Source organism: Mus pahari, chromosome 4 (assembly GCF_900095145.1).
Source record: "Mus pahari chromosome 4, PAHARI_EIJ_v1.1, whole genome shotgun sequence".
Taxonomy (NCBI): Eukaryota; Metazoa; Chordata; class Mammalia; order Rodentia; family Muridae; genus Mus; species Mus pahari.
The window spans coordinates 139800692-139812971 of record NC_034593.1 but is presented as its reverse complement, the minus strand read 5'-3'; the positions used below and the strand labels follow the sequence as shown (position 1 = coordinate 139812971).

At 43.6% G+C, this 12280-nt stretch overlaps 1 protein-coding gene across 3 annotated transcripts in view; it reads left to right on the top strand.

The window, feature by feature from the left end:
• Positions 1-12280, top strand: part of Ak5 (adenylate kinase 5) — a 197991-nt gene that overhangs the window by 13457 nt on the left and 172254 nt on the right. For all 3 annotated transcript variants that reach the window (XM_021196469.2, XM_029538109.1, XM_029538110.1), the window contains exons 4-5: positions 426-595; positions 686-799. In XM_021196469.2, the coding sequence (XP_021052128.1) occupies positions 426-595; positions 686-799 (284 nt within the window). The remainder of the gene's footprint in view (positions 1-425; positions 596-685; positions 800-12280) is intronic.

Sequence of the window (12280 nt, the reverse complement as noted above, 5' to 3'; positions counted from 1 at the left end):
TGTGTGCAGAGGACAGAGATCAATCTCAGGTGTCATTCCCTAAAAGCCGTCCCCTTGCTTTTTGAGACAGACTCTCTCACTGGCTCGTAAATAGGCTAAGTTGGCTGGAGAGTAATCCCCAGAGATCTTGCTGTCTCCACCTCGCTAGCCCTGAGACTATGTGTCACCAGCTTTTTACATGGGGTCTGAGACTCAGAACCTGCATAGCAGGCACTTGGCTGACTCAGCCATCTCCTTAGCCACACAAAGTGTATATGCTGATTACTTGCAAATTCTAGGTTTCTCAAAAATCTATGAAATCACGGGGAGGCCTCTGAGTACACAGAAGTCTTTGTCCCACGTTGTCATCTCCCGGGAGAATAGCAGCTGTCATGGATGAATTTCTCTTCCTATAAAGTCATGGGTTTGCCTATTTTGAATGCCAGGTGGTCCAGGAAGTGGAAAGGGCACTCAGAGTTTGAAAATTGCAGAGCAGTATGGATTCCAGTACATCTCAGTGGGAGAATTATTGAGGAAGAAAATCCACAGTGCCAGCAGCAACAGAAAATGGAGTCTGATCGCCAAGATAATCACCAATGGGGAGCTGGCCCCACAGGTACGACTGCATGGCTGTCTTCTCTCTCTCATGCAAAGCATAGTAGCTCCTGCGTGAAGTACACTGTAGATTTTCATCTTTGTATTAAAGGAGACAACAATTACGGAGATAAAACAAAAATTGATGCAAATACCCGATGAAGAAGGCATTGTGATTGACGGATTCCCAAGGGATGTTGCCCAGGCTCTGTCTTTTGAAGACCAGGTAAGAATATCTCCTAGCATGTTTTTTAGCTTCTCTCTTCTGTCTGCTCTCTTTTATCTATCTGTCTATCTATCTATCTATCTATCTATCTATCTATCTATCTATCTATCTATCTATCTATCTATCTATGTGAGTGTGTATGTGTGTGTATCTGTGTGTGTGTGTGTGTGTGTGTGTGTGTGTGTATACAGAAAAAGAACCCTGCATGTGTTAGGCAAGCTTTCTACCACTGAGGGACAGTCTAGCCTTCTTACTATTAATTGATTAAAAAATAATATCTCACTTTTTACTTAAATTTTTGGGATTAAACAACAACAAAGACAAGCAATGATTTCTTGGCAGCATTTCTGAATTCTGGTCTGAAATGGGCAAATCCATTAATGTGTGTTGGCAAAGGATCCCCCCCCCCTTGGCAAATGTTTTTAAAAATTGAATATCATCTGCCACAAAAAAACCCCATAAAATTGATAATAGAATTCATTAATTTTATTTAAAAGTGTAGTTCTTTATAAACTTTATTCAAATGCTTGCTATAAGATGCTTTTTTATGTTTAATTTCTTTAAAATAGTCTCAGTCAGTAATGTCCAAGGATGAACCTGGGATCACCCTACACCATCATCCTTGTCAGTTGAGGAAGGCCTCTTCGCTGGGTCAAGAAATGCTGGGGCTTCCTATGTTAAGATACTGTTCAGCTCCCCAAGTGTACTCAAATGGAGTAAATCACACTTTCTTAGCATCTACTTTGCTCATTCTAAATGAACACAAAAATTGAATTACTGTGTGTACTAATCTTTGAAAAGACTCATAAGCCAGAGTGGTATTTTCATTGCTCGGATTCCTGGAACCATTCTTCCAGAATATGCATTTCAGTTAGAGGGAAAGGAGGACATGCAGACATGGCTCTTCCATACAGGGAAGCCAAATGCAGCTCTCCTGGAGACCTATCAGTCTTTGTCCCCACTCACACTTGGGATGTGCTGAGAGTCACAGTGCTGGCTTTGGGAACCAAGCAAGCAGATCCTTACAGCTGTGTGTGTACACAGATGAGTCCACTGTCACTTCTTGTTCCCTGCCACACCGGATAAAATACATTATCTTCCTAGGCTTAATAAGCATTCTAGCCGGGCGTGGTGGCGCACGCCTTTAATCCCAGCACTCGGGAGGCAGAGGCAGGCAGATTTCTGAGTTCGAGGCCAGCCTGGTCTACAAAGTGAGTTCAGGACAGCCAGGGCTATACAGAGAAACCCTGTCTCAAAAAAACCAAAAAAAAAAAAAAAAAGCATTCTAGAGGTTCTCAGCCATGCCGACTGTTCAGTGGTACCTGAAGTTGATGTTGTAACTGTTGCTGCAGGAGTTCAGTGGATGCAGAGGCAAAGCAGGAAGGTTTATGTAAGATGTCAGGGTTGGTCCCACCCCACCCTCCTCACAATGTGTAAGTGGAGGCTACTGCAGTATATCTTTCTCATTTTCTACCTCTAACATCAAATGTGCAAGGGTTTCCACATCAGTTCTACATCACCAACTGGGCATCCAGAAATTTAATTCTGCTTAATCATTAAACATCCAAAGCTAGTGGAACTCCCACCCACCAACACACACCGGCTGCTCCCATCTAATATGCCAGCCCAAATTCCAGCAACTCCCTGAGCTTAAGAGTGAATGTCTAAAAAGAATGGGATTCCCATGCTGCCCTTTATTAGTTTTGTAAGTTACTGGAAAGACTGAAAGAACACAGGAAAGTATGTGGCTTATATATACTGGAATGTATATAAAGGATGCCACGCAGGGACAGAGAGGCATAGGGCAAGGACTGTCAGGAAAGAACAGAGTATGTGTACCAAATCTACGAGTCCCGAAGATTACAAGAAAATTTTAATAGCCTTATCTCCAACCTCCCTCTCCTCCCTGGGTATCTTGGGGTGGGGCTAGAAGTTGCTACCACTCTCTGTTCTGAGTCTACCTGAGGCCTTTTTCATGGTCATCTCATCAGTACAGACATATTGCCTTCTGAGAGGTTCTTAGGAAGAATCAAAGTCATGCCCATCACTCAAGAAATTTCAGTAGCTCTGTGCTGGGAACAAAGACTGTATGTTTTTAGTAAGCTACACTTCATGTTTTTCTTCACTATCTTTAAATTTTGATTTATTTAATTCAGCTCCTTTTAGTGGAAATACACACACACACACACACACACACACACACACACACACACAGAGAAACATCAACACACAAAGGCCATTCCATTTCCCTCAAGTTTTTTATACCACAGATCTAAGGTGTAAGAAGGGCTGAATTTCTGATGGCAGCCATATATGGTGTCATTTTGATTAAAAAAAAAAAAAACCATCCACCACCTGTCTGGCTCATAGAACAAAGAAGAGTGATATTTTTCCCTTCCCTTAAGGAAATACCAACACTAAAATTGGTCAGGCAGCTTTTCTCCCTGAAGAGACCATGGCTCCCTCCCTGGTATTACTCTGCCATGTAGGATGCTACCATTATCAATTGTGTGCTTGAAATAAGGGTTGCCATCACATGCAAGTTCTAGCTGGTCTGTTGGGAAAATAAGAAAAGTCAGAAAATGACACACAGCCATTGTGGTCACTGATGCTGTTCACACCAGCCCCTGTGCTCACTGATGCTATTCACACCAGCCCCTGTGCTCACTGGCATTGAGAATTTGGCCATGCTATCTCCATTGGAGAAAACTGGTAAGTGTGGTCCACAGGGGCAGACAGGGATCTGCAACAACTTCCTGACTATGGGAAGTTTTCAGCTTTTACCAATTTGCCTCCCTGGCCAGGCAGAAGTGGGCATGCTTCCTTCCTCCCACACACAGCACACCACCACTCAGCTTGGTGAGCACTGGAGCATGATTGCACCTTCCCAAAGCTCAGCACCCAGGTGCATGGACAGTTCTCTGCACTAGGCCGGGCTTTGCTTCTCATACTCCTCTAACTAGAACCTTAAAGTCCATTTTTTTCCCTCTCTCTACTAAAGAACTAGACTAGGCTAGGTAAAATAAAGCCTCCCATAAGAGGGGAGCAATCCTAAGACATGCTGAAGTCACGGAATCATGTTGGTAAGTAACCCCTGAAGGTGGATCAAAGGGTACCCAGCACGGGAGCAGCTTCCAGTCCCACATTCACATCAGCAGAGCCCACTGATTGCCATTACTGTCTTCTGAGGCTCAAGCCTCTGAAGCCTTCCTGTTCTTTACCAGTGTAGAAGAGGGTGGAGACAGGCTTCTGTTCACCTGCAGAATCCATTTTCCCCTTTGAAATGATTTTTTTTTTTGATGTGTGGACATGGGTCTTTATTGATGTGTAGACATGAGTGTTTATTGATGTGCAAACATGGGTCTTTATTGATGTGTGAAAATGGGTCTTTATTTATGTGTAGACATGGGTGTTTATTGATGTGTAGACATGGGTCTTTATTGACATGTAGACATGGGTCTTTATTGACATGTAGACATGGATCTTTATTGATGTACAGACATGGGACTTTATTGATGTATAGACATGGGTCTTTATTGACATGTAGACATGGGTCTTTATTGATGTGTGGACATGGGTCTTTACTGATGTGTGGACATGGGTCTTTATTGACATGTAGACATGGGTCTTTATTGATGTGTAGACATGGGTCTTTATTGATGTGTAGACATGGGTCTTTATTGATGTGCAGACATGGGGCTTTATTGATGTGTAGACATGGGTCTTTATTGATGTGTAGACATGGGTCTTTATTGACATGTAGACATGGGTCTTTATTTATGTGTAGACATGAGTCTTTATTGATGTGTAGACATGGGTCTTTATTTACTTGTAGACATGGGTCTTTATTGACGTGTAGACATGAATCTTTATTGATGTATAGACATGGGTCTTTATTGATGTGTGGACATGGATCTTTATTGATGTGTAAACATGGGTCTTTATTGATGTGTGAAAATGGGTCTTTATTAATGTGTAGACATGGGTCTTTATTGATGTGTGAAAATGGGTCTTTATTTATGTGTAGACATGGGTGTTTATTGATGTGTAGACATGGGTCTTTATTGATGTGCAGACATGGGACATTATTGATGTGTAGACATGGATCTTTATTGATGTGTAGACATGGGTNTTTATTGATGTGTAGACATGGGTCTTTATTGATGTGCAGACATGGGACATTATTGATGTGTAGACATGGATCTTTATTGATGTGTAGACATGGGTCTTTATTGACATGTAGACATGGATCTTTATTGATGTGTGGACATGGGTCTTTATTGACATGTAGACCTGGGTCTTTATTGACATGTAGACCTGGGTCTTTATTGACATATAGACATGGGTCTTTATTGATATGTCAACATGAGTCTTTATTGATGTGTAGTCATGGGTCTTTATTGATTGTAGACATAGATCCGCTCATGCTTTTTCTATTTAGTCATTTTGTTTGGTGCTATATTTCTTACACTGTGGTTTTCTTAGAAAAAAATATCTAAATTGTGTCCTGATCGTGGAAGTGCATCCCCCTCTTGCTATTATTTGAATGCGGGTGATGTCCTCCACAAGTCTATGTAAGATTCTGGTCTCCCAGGTAGGTATGTTGGGAGTTTCTGCAAAACTTGGAGTGGTGGGGCTTTATGGGAGATTTTCATATCCTTGGTGGCAAGGTCTCACAGGGACAGTGAGGCCCCTGCTGGTTCCTTCTCTTCCTGGGTGTGTTATGAACATTCATCCTGACATGCTCCCATAAAGATATGCCCCGCTTGCCAGAGGCCCAAACCAGTGCAGCCACTCAATCTTAGAGTTTGCCTTCTAGAACCATGAGCCAAATGATACCTCTCTATCGACACTTGCCTGTCCATCAGGCAATCCCTTAGAGTGGCACAAAGCTGATGGATCTGTCCCCCTTGCTTTTCCAAGTGGGCAGTCTCCACAGTTAACTCTTTATAAAGATAGCATCGTCCTAGTTTAATTTCCTATATAGTTTTTTGTAGAGATAGGTGTGTAGATTGCTTTTAGAAATGTCATGCCTTCCTATCCGTGTATCTTAGTTTCTGTGTTGGGGTAAAATACCCTAACGAAAAGCAACTTCAGCTTACAGTTCCAAGTCACAGTGAAGGCAGGAACTCAGCTAGTTGTAGAACATCTACCTGCAAAGATAGAGTAAATACATGCATGCCTACTTGTTTGGCTAGATTTTGTTTTTGTTTTTCTTCCATTTCCATACAGACCAAGGACTGGCCTATGAAATGGCCCTGCCCACATTCAGGATTCTAGATTGTGTCAGGCTGACAGAACTGACCAACACAAGTGACCATTGGCATGTTGTTATGTGTAGTAGACCTAGTTCTGAGTTGTTAAATGCAGTTTTCTGGCTTTCCATATAAAAATCTTGTGCCATTTTGCAAGCTATGTTCCTTTGCAGCTTATAGCATTATGGACAAATTGCCCGTTTGTAACCTATTCTCCGTGTTTGGCTGGCCTTGATAGAATTATTGTGTGTTTGTGATTTGTCTCTGGTGCAGGCTTCTCTTTCCTGTTCTTTGAAGCAGAGTTTATTCATTCATTCTGAAGGCCTGCTTCCTTCTCCTTTTCTGCAGACCCCCACACCTGTCTCATCAACTCATTATGCTCCTTTGCTTGAGAAGGTTCGATTAGACAAAGAATGATTCGGAGTGGAAAACAAAATACTAGGGCTTTGGATACCGCGCAAAGGAACAATTTAAGTAACTACATAGGAAGTAATTTTGAATCATTTCTCAGACCTTGCCGTGAACCAGCAGGGTTGGTCAGCCAGTGTTGCCTTTGCTAGTCTGTCTACTCCTGATTAATGTGCAGACTCCCCGAGATTCCCGAGTTCTCCTTTGAAGAACGAGATGACAGTACCTCACAGGATGGCGGTGAGCGCAGAATCCCCCTCTGTGGTTCTCCGCACAGCCGTCCTTCCTGGGCTTTTCTAGAGGAGTGTGATGATTACTAAGGGGCCTGACAAAAACAACTCCCCCCTTTGATTTATAGCAGGGAAGGCCGGTTCTTTTCTCCTGTCAGAGGCTGTGAAGGCAAAGACTCTATTCCTACTGCAGTCTATTTTTCAAACTGACTGATTAAACCATCAGAGGCATCCTTGAGGTCTTAAGGCTGCCCACAACAGTGCCCCTTTGAGCTTGCCTTCTGAGTTTGACCCTAAGCCTCTGTTTGAAGATCTTGTGCCTCGACAAATGGCTGGAAACCACTACAGAGCGCTGGAAGCTGCAGTCCAGGGACATTCAACACTGCTGAGCAGAAAGCCTTTGGAAGCCCACTAATTAGTACATCCTGGTTCCATCTTCCACCCTCCTTCCTGTTCCTGAAGGGAAAAAAAAGTAATAATTGATCAGTTGAAACTAACCCAGAGGTGTAAACTGCCCAGAGTTCCAAAATGGGCCTTGGGAAAGCGCCTCCCAAGAGTGCAGGTGCTGAGCAGCAGGTGCTCATGTCACAAAGTGGTCAGCCTTCAGGTGAGGTGGAGCACCTTCAGGTGAGGTGGAGCACTGCAATCTCTACACCTGAGCAGTGACAGCCTCGCTCTTCTGAGCTGTAGGGTTTTAGAAACACTGTCCAGTCAGTATAATCCTCCTTCACTTCCTGCAGGAGTCTGAGTTCACCCACATGGCCGTGCATACAGAGAACTACAAGCTTAAGGTACTCTCAGACATCACTATTTATATATACCGTCATTCTATATACTATCTATGCTGGGATGTTTGGTGGATTGGTGAAGGAATTCACCCACTGTACTAGTGTAAAAAAGAGGACATGTATTTAGGGAACTCTCCTTCAGGGAACAAATGACATGGTAGCAACAACAACAACAACAACAACAAAAAGAAAGAAAGAAAAAAAGAAAGAAAAAATAAAAACACCTGCAGGCTCAGAGGGCTTCGATTTTGGAGGAACCCTCACTTCATTGAGTTAAGCCTCTTTATACGCACTATCCCAACATCTAGCTCCAGCAATGCAAGTAAGAAGACCCCAAATCGATAGGTATTTGGTTCTGGGCAATGAGGGTGAGCCACTTGGTGTGTTGCAATTCCCATCACGGAAATGAAAGCAATTCCAGTATTTGGTTGTGGCTGATTTTGCTTGTCCATGCTCTTCTGATGTTTTAGTGTTTGGGTAGAACACAGCTACAGTTCTGTTGGGAGATGTCTTCTGGACCAGGTTTCATGGAAGACCTACTCACTTTCTGATCTCTCTCGGTCTTGATGTCCCCCATAATACTGCCCTCACTCCCGATAGAGCCACACATTTGGGTTTGGGAGATGTTCTTTATTAGTTTATTTGAAATGAACAAGGTTATATTCTGGTCTGACCTCCCTAGGAAGGGTTTGCAGTGTGCCATGAGAAGAGGGCCGCACTTGGGATCAGTTTTAGTCGAAGGTCCAAGTGGCCTGGTCTGGGAGCTAAAGGGGAGTGTGGCTGATGGTGCTACAGGGCTGAAGGCTGTGTCTAAATATCCTCTTGAGTCACAACTATAGAGCTGAGAAGAAAGAAACCTGACAAAAGGATTGAAAACATACAGGTATGCTTTTCTGAGCAAGTGTGGGATGGGGAAGGATGCTCCTATCCAGTTGCAATATACATACATATATGCAGAGATATGCAGGGATATACATACATATATGCAGAGATATGCAGGGATATACACACATATATGCAGAGATATGAGGGGATATACATACATATATGCAGAGATATGCAGGGATATACACACACATATGCAGAGATATGAGGGGATATACATACATATATGCAGAGATATGAGGGGATACACATACATATATGCAGAGATATGCAGGGATATGCATACATATATGCAGAGATATGCAGGGATATACATACATATATGCAGAGATATACAGGGCTCACAGGGAAAGGCTGAACTGTACAAAGCCTGTTTCCAATAGCATCCAGAGATGGAGGCCAGGGCTGTGCTTCAAAGAGGGGAAAGTAAAAAGTAGAAATGTTTGATCCCGAGTGAGCAGGTTTTGAGTGGTATCCAGCCTGGTCCTCTGTGAGATATATAGAACCATTTGAAGTTGAATCTGTTTTATTTTGGAAGGAATAGACTTGATTAGCCATTGACAGAGGCAATGGACAGATACCAAAAATGTAGAGAAAATAAAGAATTCTATGAGATGGATCAGAGGAGCCAGCCATGGTTACACTCATCTAAATTGTGATTAGGAAATGGACAGTGAGAAGAAAAATATAGACCAGCAGGCATGGCAAGAAGGGATTTTATTTACCTCTTAAGGAAGATGGCAGGATTGCAAGGGTGTGTGGTACCACAAGGAGAAGACGTGGGTGGCAGGAGTGTGTGGTACCACAGGGAGAAGGCATGGGTGGCAGGAGTGTGTGGTGCCACAGGAGAGAGAATTTGGATTTTTTCATAAGCTTTCACGAAGCAGAAGAGAATCAGGTGAAGACACCAATGTAGACATGGACAATGTGATTGGCTGATTTCCCAGGGACTTCTGTGGTCTGAGGTGCACTGGAGAAGTTAGAGGACATGTTCTGAAGCCTGGGCTGGTAAAGTCTAGCTCAAGCCTGAGGTTGGGCATGACAGAGCCAGCTGTGGTGGAGATTTTCCTTCTCCAGGAGCAATGGAGGGGACGTTATTTAATTTACTTAGAGTCAGACAAAGTTTGATGGAAGGATAAAGTACTTTAAGGAATTTTGTAGGAGTTAAGATGATATTTTTCCTGGGATGGCACAAGTAAGGGTCAGAGTGCAATCAGGTCACATCCCACAAGGACAATTCCAAGAGCAGAAGCAGCAGCTTTGGGGCACAGGTTTTAGATGAACTAACCTGCATGGGGCCTAAGGGTTCACTTCTGAAGAAACAGCAAGAGTCTTCGATGGGTTTATTGTCCCAGTGAGGCTATCTCGTTCTCCATCTTGACTGTTGGTTAGAAAAATGGGTTTTACATCAGACAGGTAAACCACATTCTGGCATTTGGCTACTACTGGGGTGTTTGACAAGACCTACTAGGTCCCTTTTAATCAGGCTGACGCTGAGTCTCTGGATGATGGACCTTATATGCCTTCAGGAACACCAGCTTCCCCAGGTGGTCAAAGATCTAAAACTCTTGTTTTAAAGTACTACTCATTAACATTTTTTCTAGTTATAGATCCTTGCTGAGTTTTTAAGACCATATAGGTGGCCAAGATTCACATTTTTGGTTAGAGCTCCATCAGAGGCCCTTAGTTGCTGGACAAGAGAATTCTCACTGAAAAGCCAGGTTCCTTACACAGGTTCTCTGTGGGCTGGACATGTCACAGGAATGGGGAGACTGAGAGAGAGAGAGAGAGAGAGAGAGAGAGAGAGAGAGAGAGAGAGAGAGAGAGAGAGAGAGAGAGAGAGAAACATATAGAAAGATGCAGAAAGAGACAGACAGAGAGAGACAGAGAGCAAGATATCCCAGAAAAGGTTGGATCCTTCACCCTTCATGGTAGCAAGTGTAAGCAGGAAGGAGCCAAGAGGCTTTTGGATGCAACAGTGAGGGCCCCAAGTATGGAAGATGAGAGGTGAAATTCTCATTGCCTGTATCAGCCACTGTGTGTGTGTGTGTGTGTGTGTGTGTGTGTGTGTGTGTGTGTGTGTGTGTTGGGGTGGGGTGTGTTGTGATTTAGATGAGCTGGTGAACAAATTTGACCTTTATACCAGAGTAGGAAAGAGAACAAGTTTATCTTATTCTTTAACTTATTCATATCTTATAAGTTTATTGATTTAGCAAAGAGAGCAGCGGGTATAATGGTGACAGAAAAGCCACCTGCATGCAGCTGTGTGCTGCAACTCCTCTGTAGGTTAGGTTTGCATGTTACTGTGATTTCTCAACATGCAACTTCTGCTGTGCAAATTAGGCAGCTCTGTGGTATCGGGTTAAGGTTCACTGTGTTTGTCTGTGCTGTTCCAAGTACTATTACAGTAATGTTACTTTAGTTTGCTCTTGAAGCATGGCCTCACTAAATAGGCCAGGCTGGCCTTGAACTCTTGATTCTTCTGACTCGGCCTCCTGAGTGCTTAGACTATAGGTCTGTGTCATCATGCATAGCTATATTTGTGTTCTGTATTTGGTAGCATATATATTATATATAATATATATGTAATGTATAATATAGTGTATAATTTCATGTATATAATACACACTATACATTATAGTATAATGTATAGTGTCTGTGGTTTGTTGACCACTTCACTCCCTGAGCACACATCTTCATTGCACTCTACAGATAAAGAAACAGAGGTAGGCAACACCATCGGGCAAGAACACAGCTGGTACTGCAGTCTCGGTACAGATATGGGATCGAGACCACTGGCTTTCCCTACCCTAGACATTTTGAAGAGACAGCCTCCAGGCTGAGTGTGGGCTGCAGACAACATTTTCAAAAAACAGTGTGCCAAAATTTAAAATTGGAAGATTATAAAATAGAAAGCAGTTTTCTTGGCGATTTGGTGGCTCCACGCACACTCCTGGATCTCAGTGGTGACACTTGGTTGTCAGACAAGGACTTCAGTTCCTGACTGTCCCCAGCCCAGCCCCCCCTCTCTACCTCTAGTCTGACCCTCTAAAAACCCCACATGCCCCTCCCCCTGCTGGGTGTTAGCTGTGACCAGCAGAGCCCACTCCAGGCCTGCTCACCACTCCCACGACCCAATGACTCCGTGCTATCATCAAGGATATACGCAGCTGCTTCATTATCAACATAGTCTATACCCCAAACAGCGATGACCCTGCAGATAGCCCTTTCCCACCAGGCTGCTCCCAGTGGGGCCTCTAGTCTTTCGGGCCTCTCTGTTGCACATCTATGAAGCACTGAAGGGCAGAGTTTGCTATTTACCTGATTGGTATGGGAAAAGAGAAATAGTGTCTTAGTAGCAGTGGTAGATACATCACACTGAACACATATGGAAGAGTGACTGTGTGGCAGACATTGTTTTGAATCCATCTACATCCTTACAGGAGTGTATATTGATTCTGCCAACAATGTGAAAGTATTTCCCATGTGAAGAGTGGACATTTTACAAGTGGATCTATGCAAAGTCTTGAGAAGCAGAGAGGTGAAGTGAGCCCAGGTGTGGGCTCCCGAGAGTCGAGTCTCAGTACACCCCACCCCCACTCCCACCCCTGCCTCTGTGTATTGAGAAACACAGACAAACTGTGGTGTTCCCATTTACAAATGTTGCGATATTACCTTTATGTCCTAGTTTGCTGTGCTAAACACCACCACCAAAGGCAGCTTGGGGAAAGGGGTTGATTTCTGTTCATAGCTTGTAGTTCACCATGAAGAGGAGTAAAGAACTCAGAGCTGGAGCTTGGAAGCAGTCACTGGAACAGAGGCAGTGGAGTGGAGTTCCTTACTTGATTGTTCTCCAGAGATCATCTCTCCCTCTCCCTCTCCCTCTCCCTCTCCCTCTCCCTCTCCCTCTCCCTC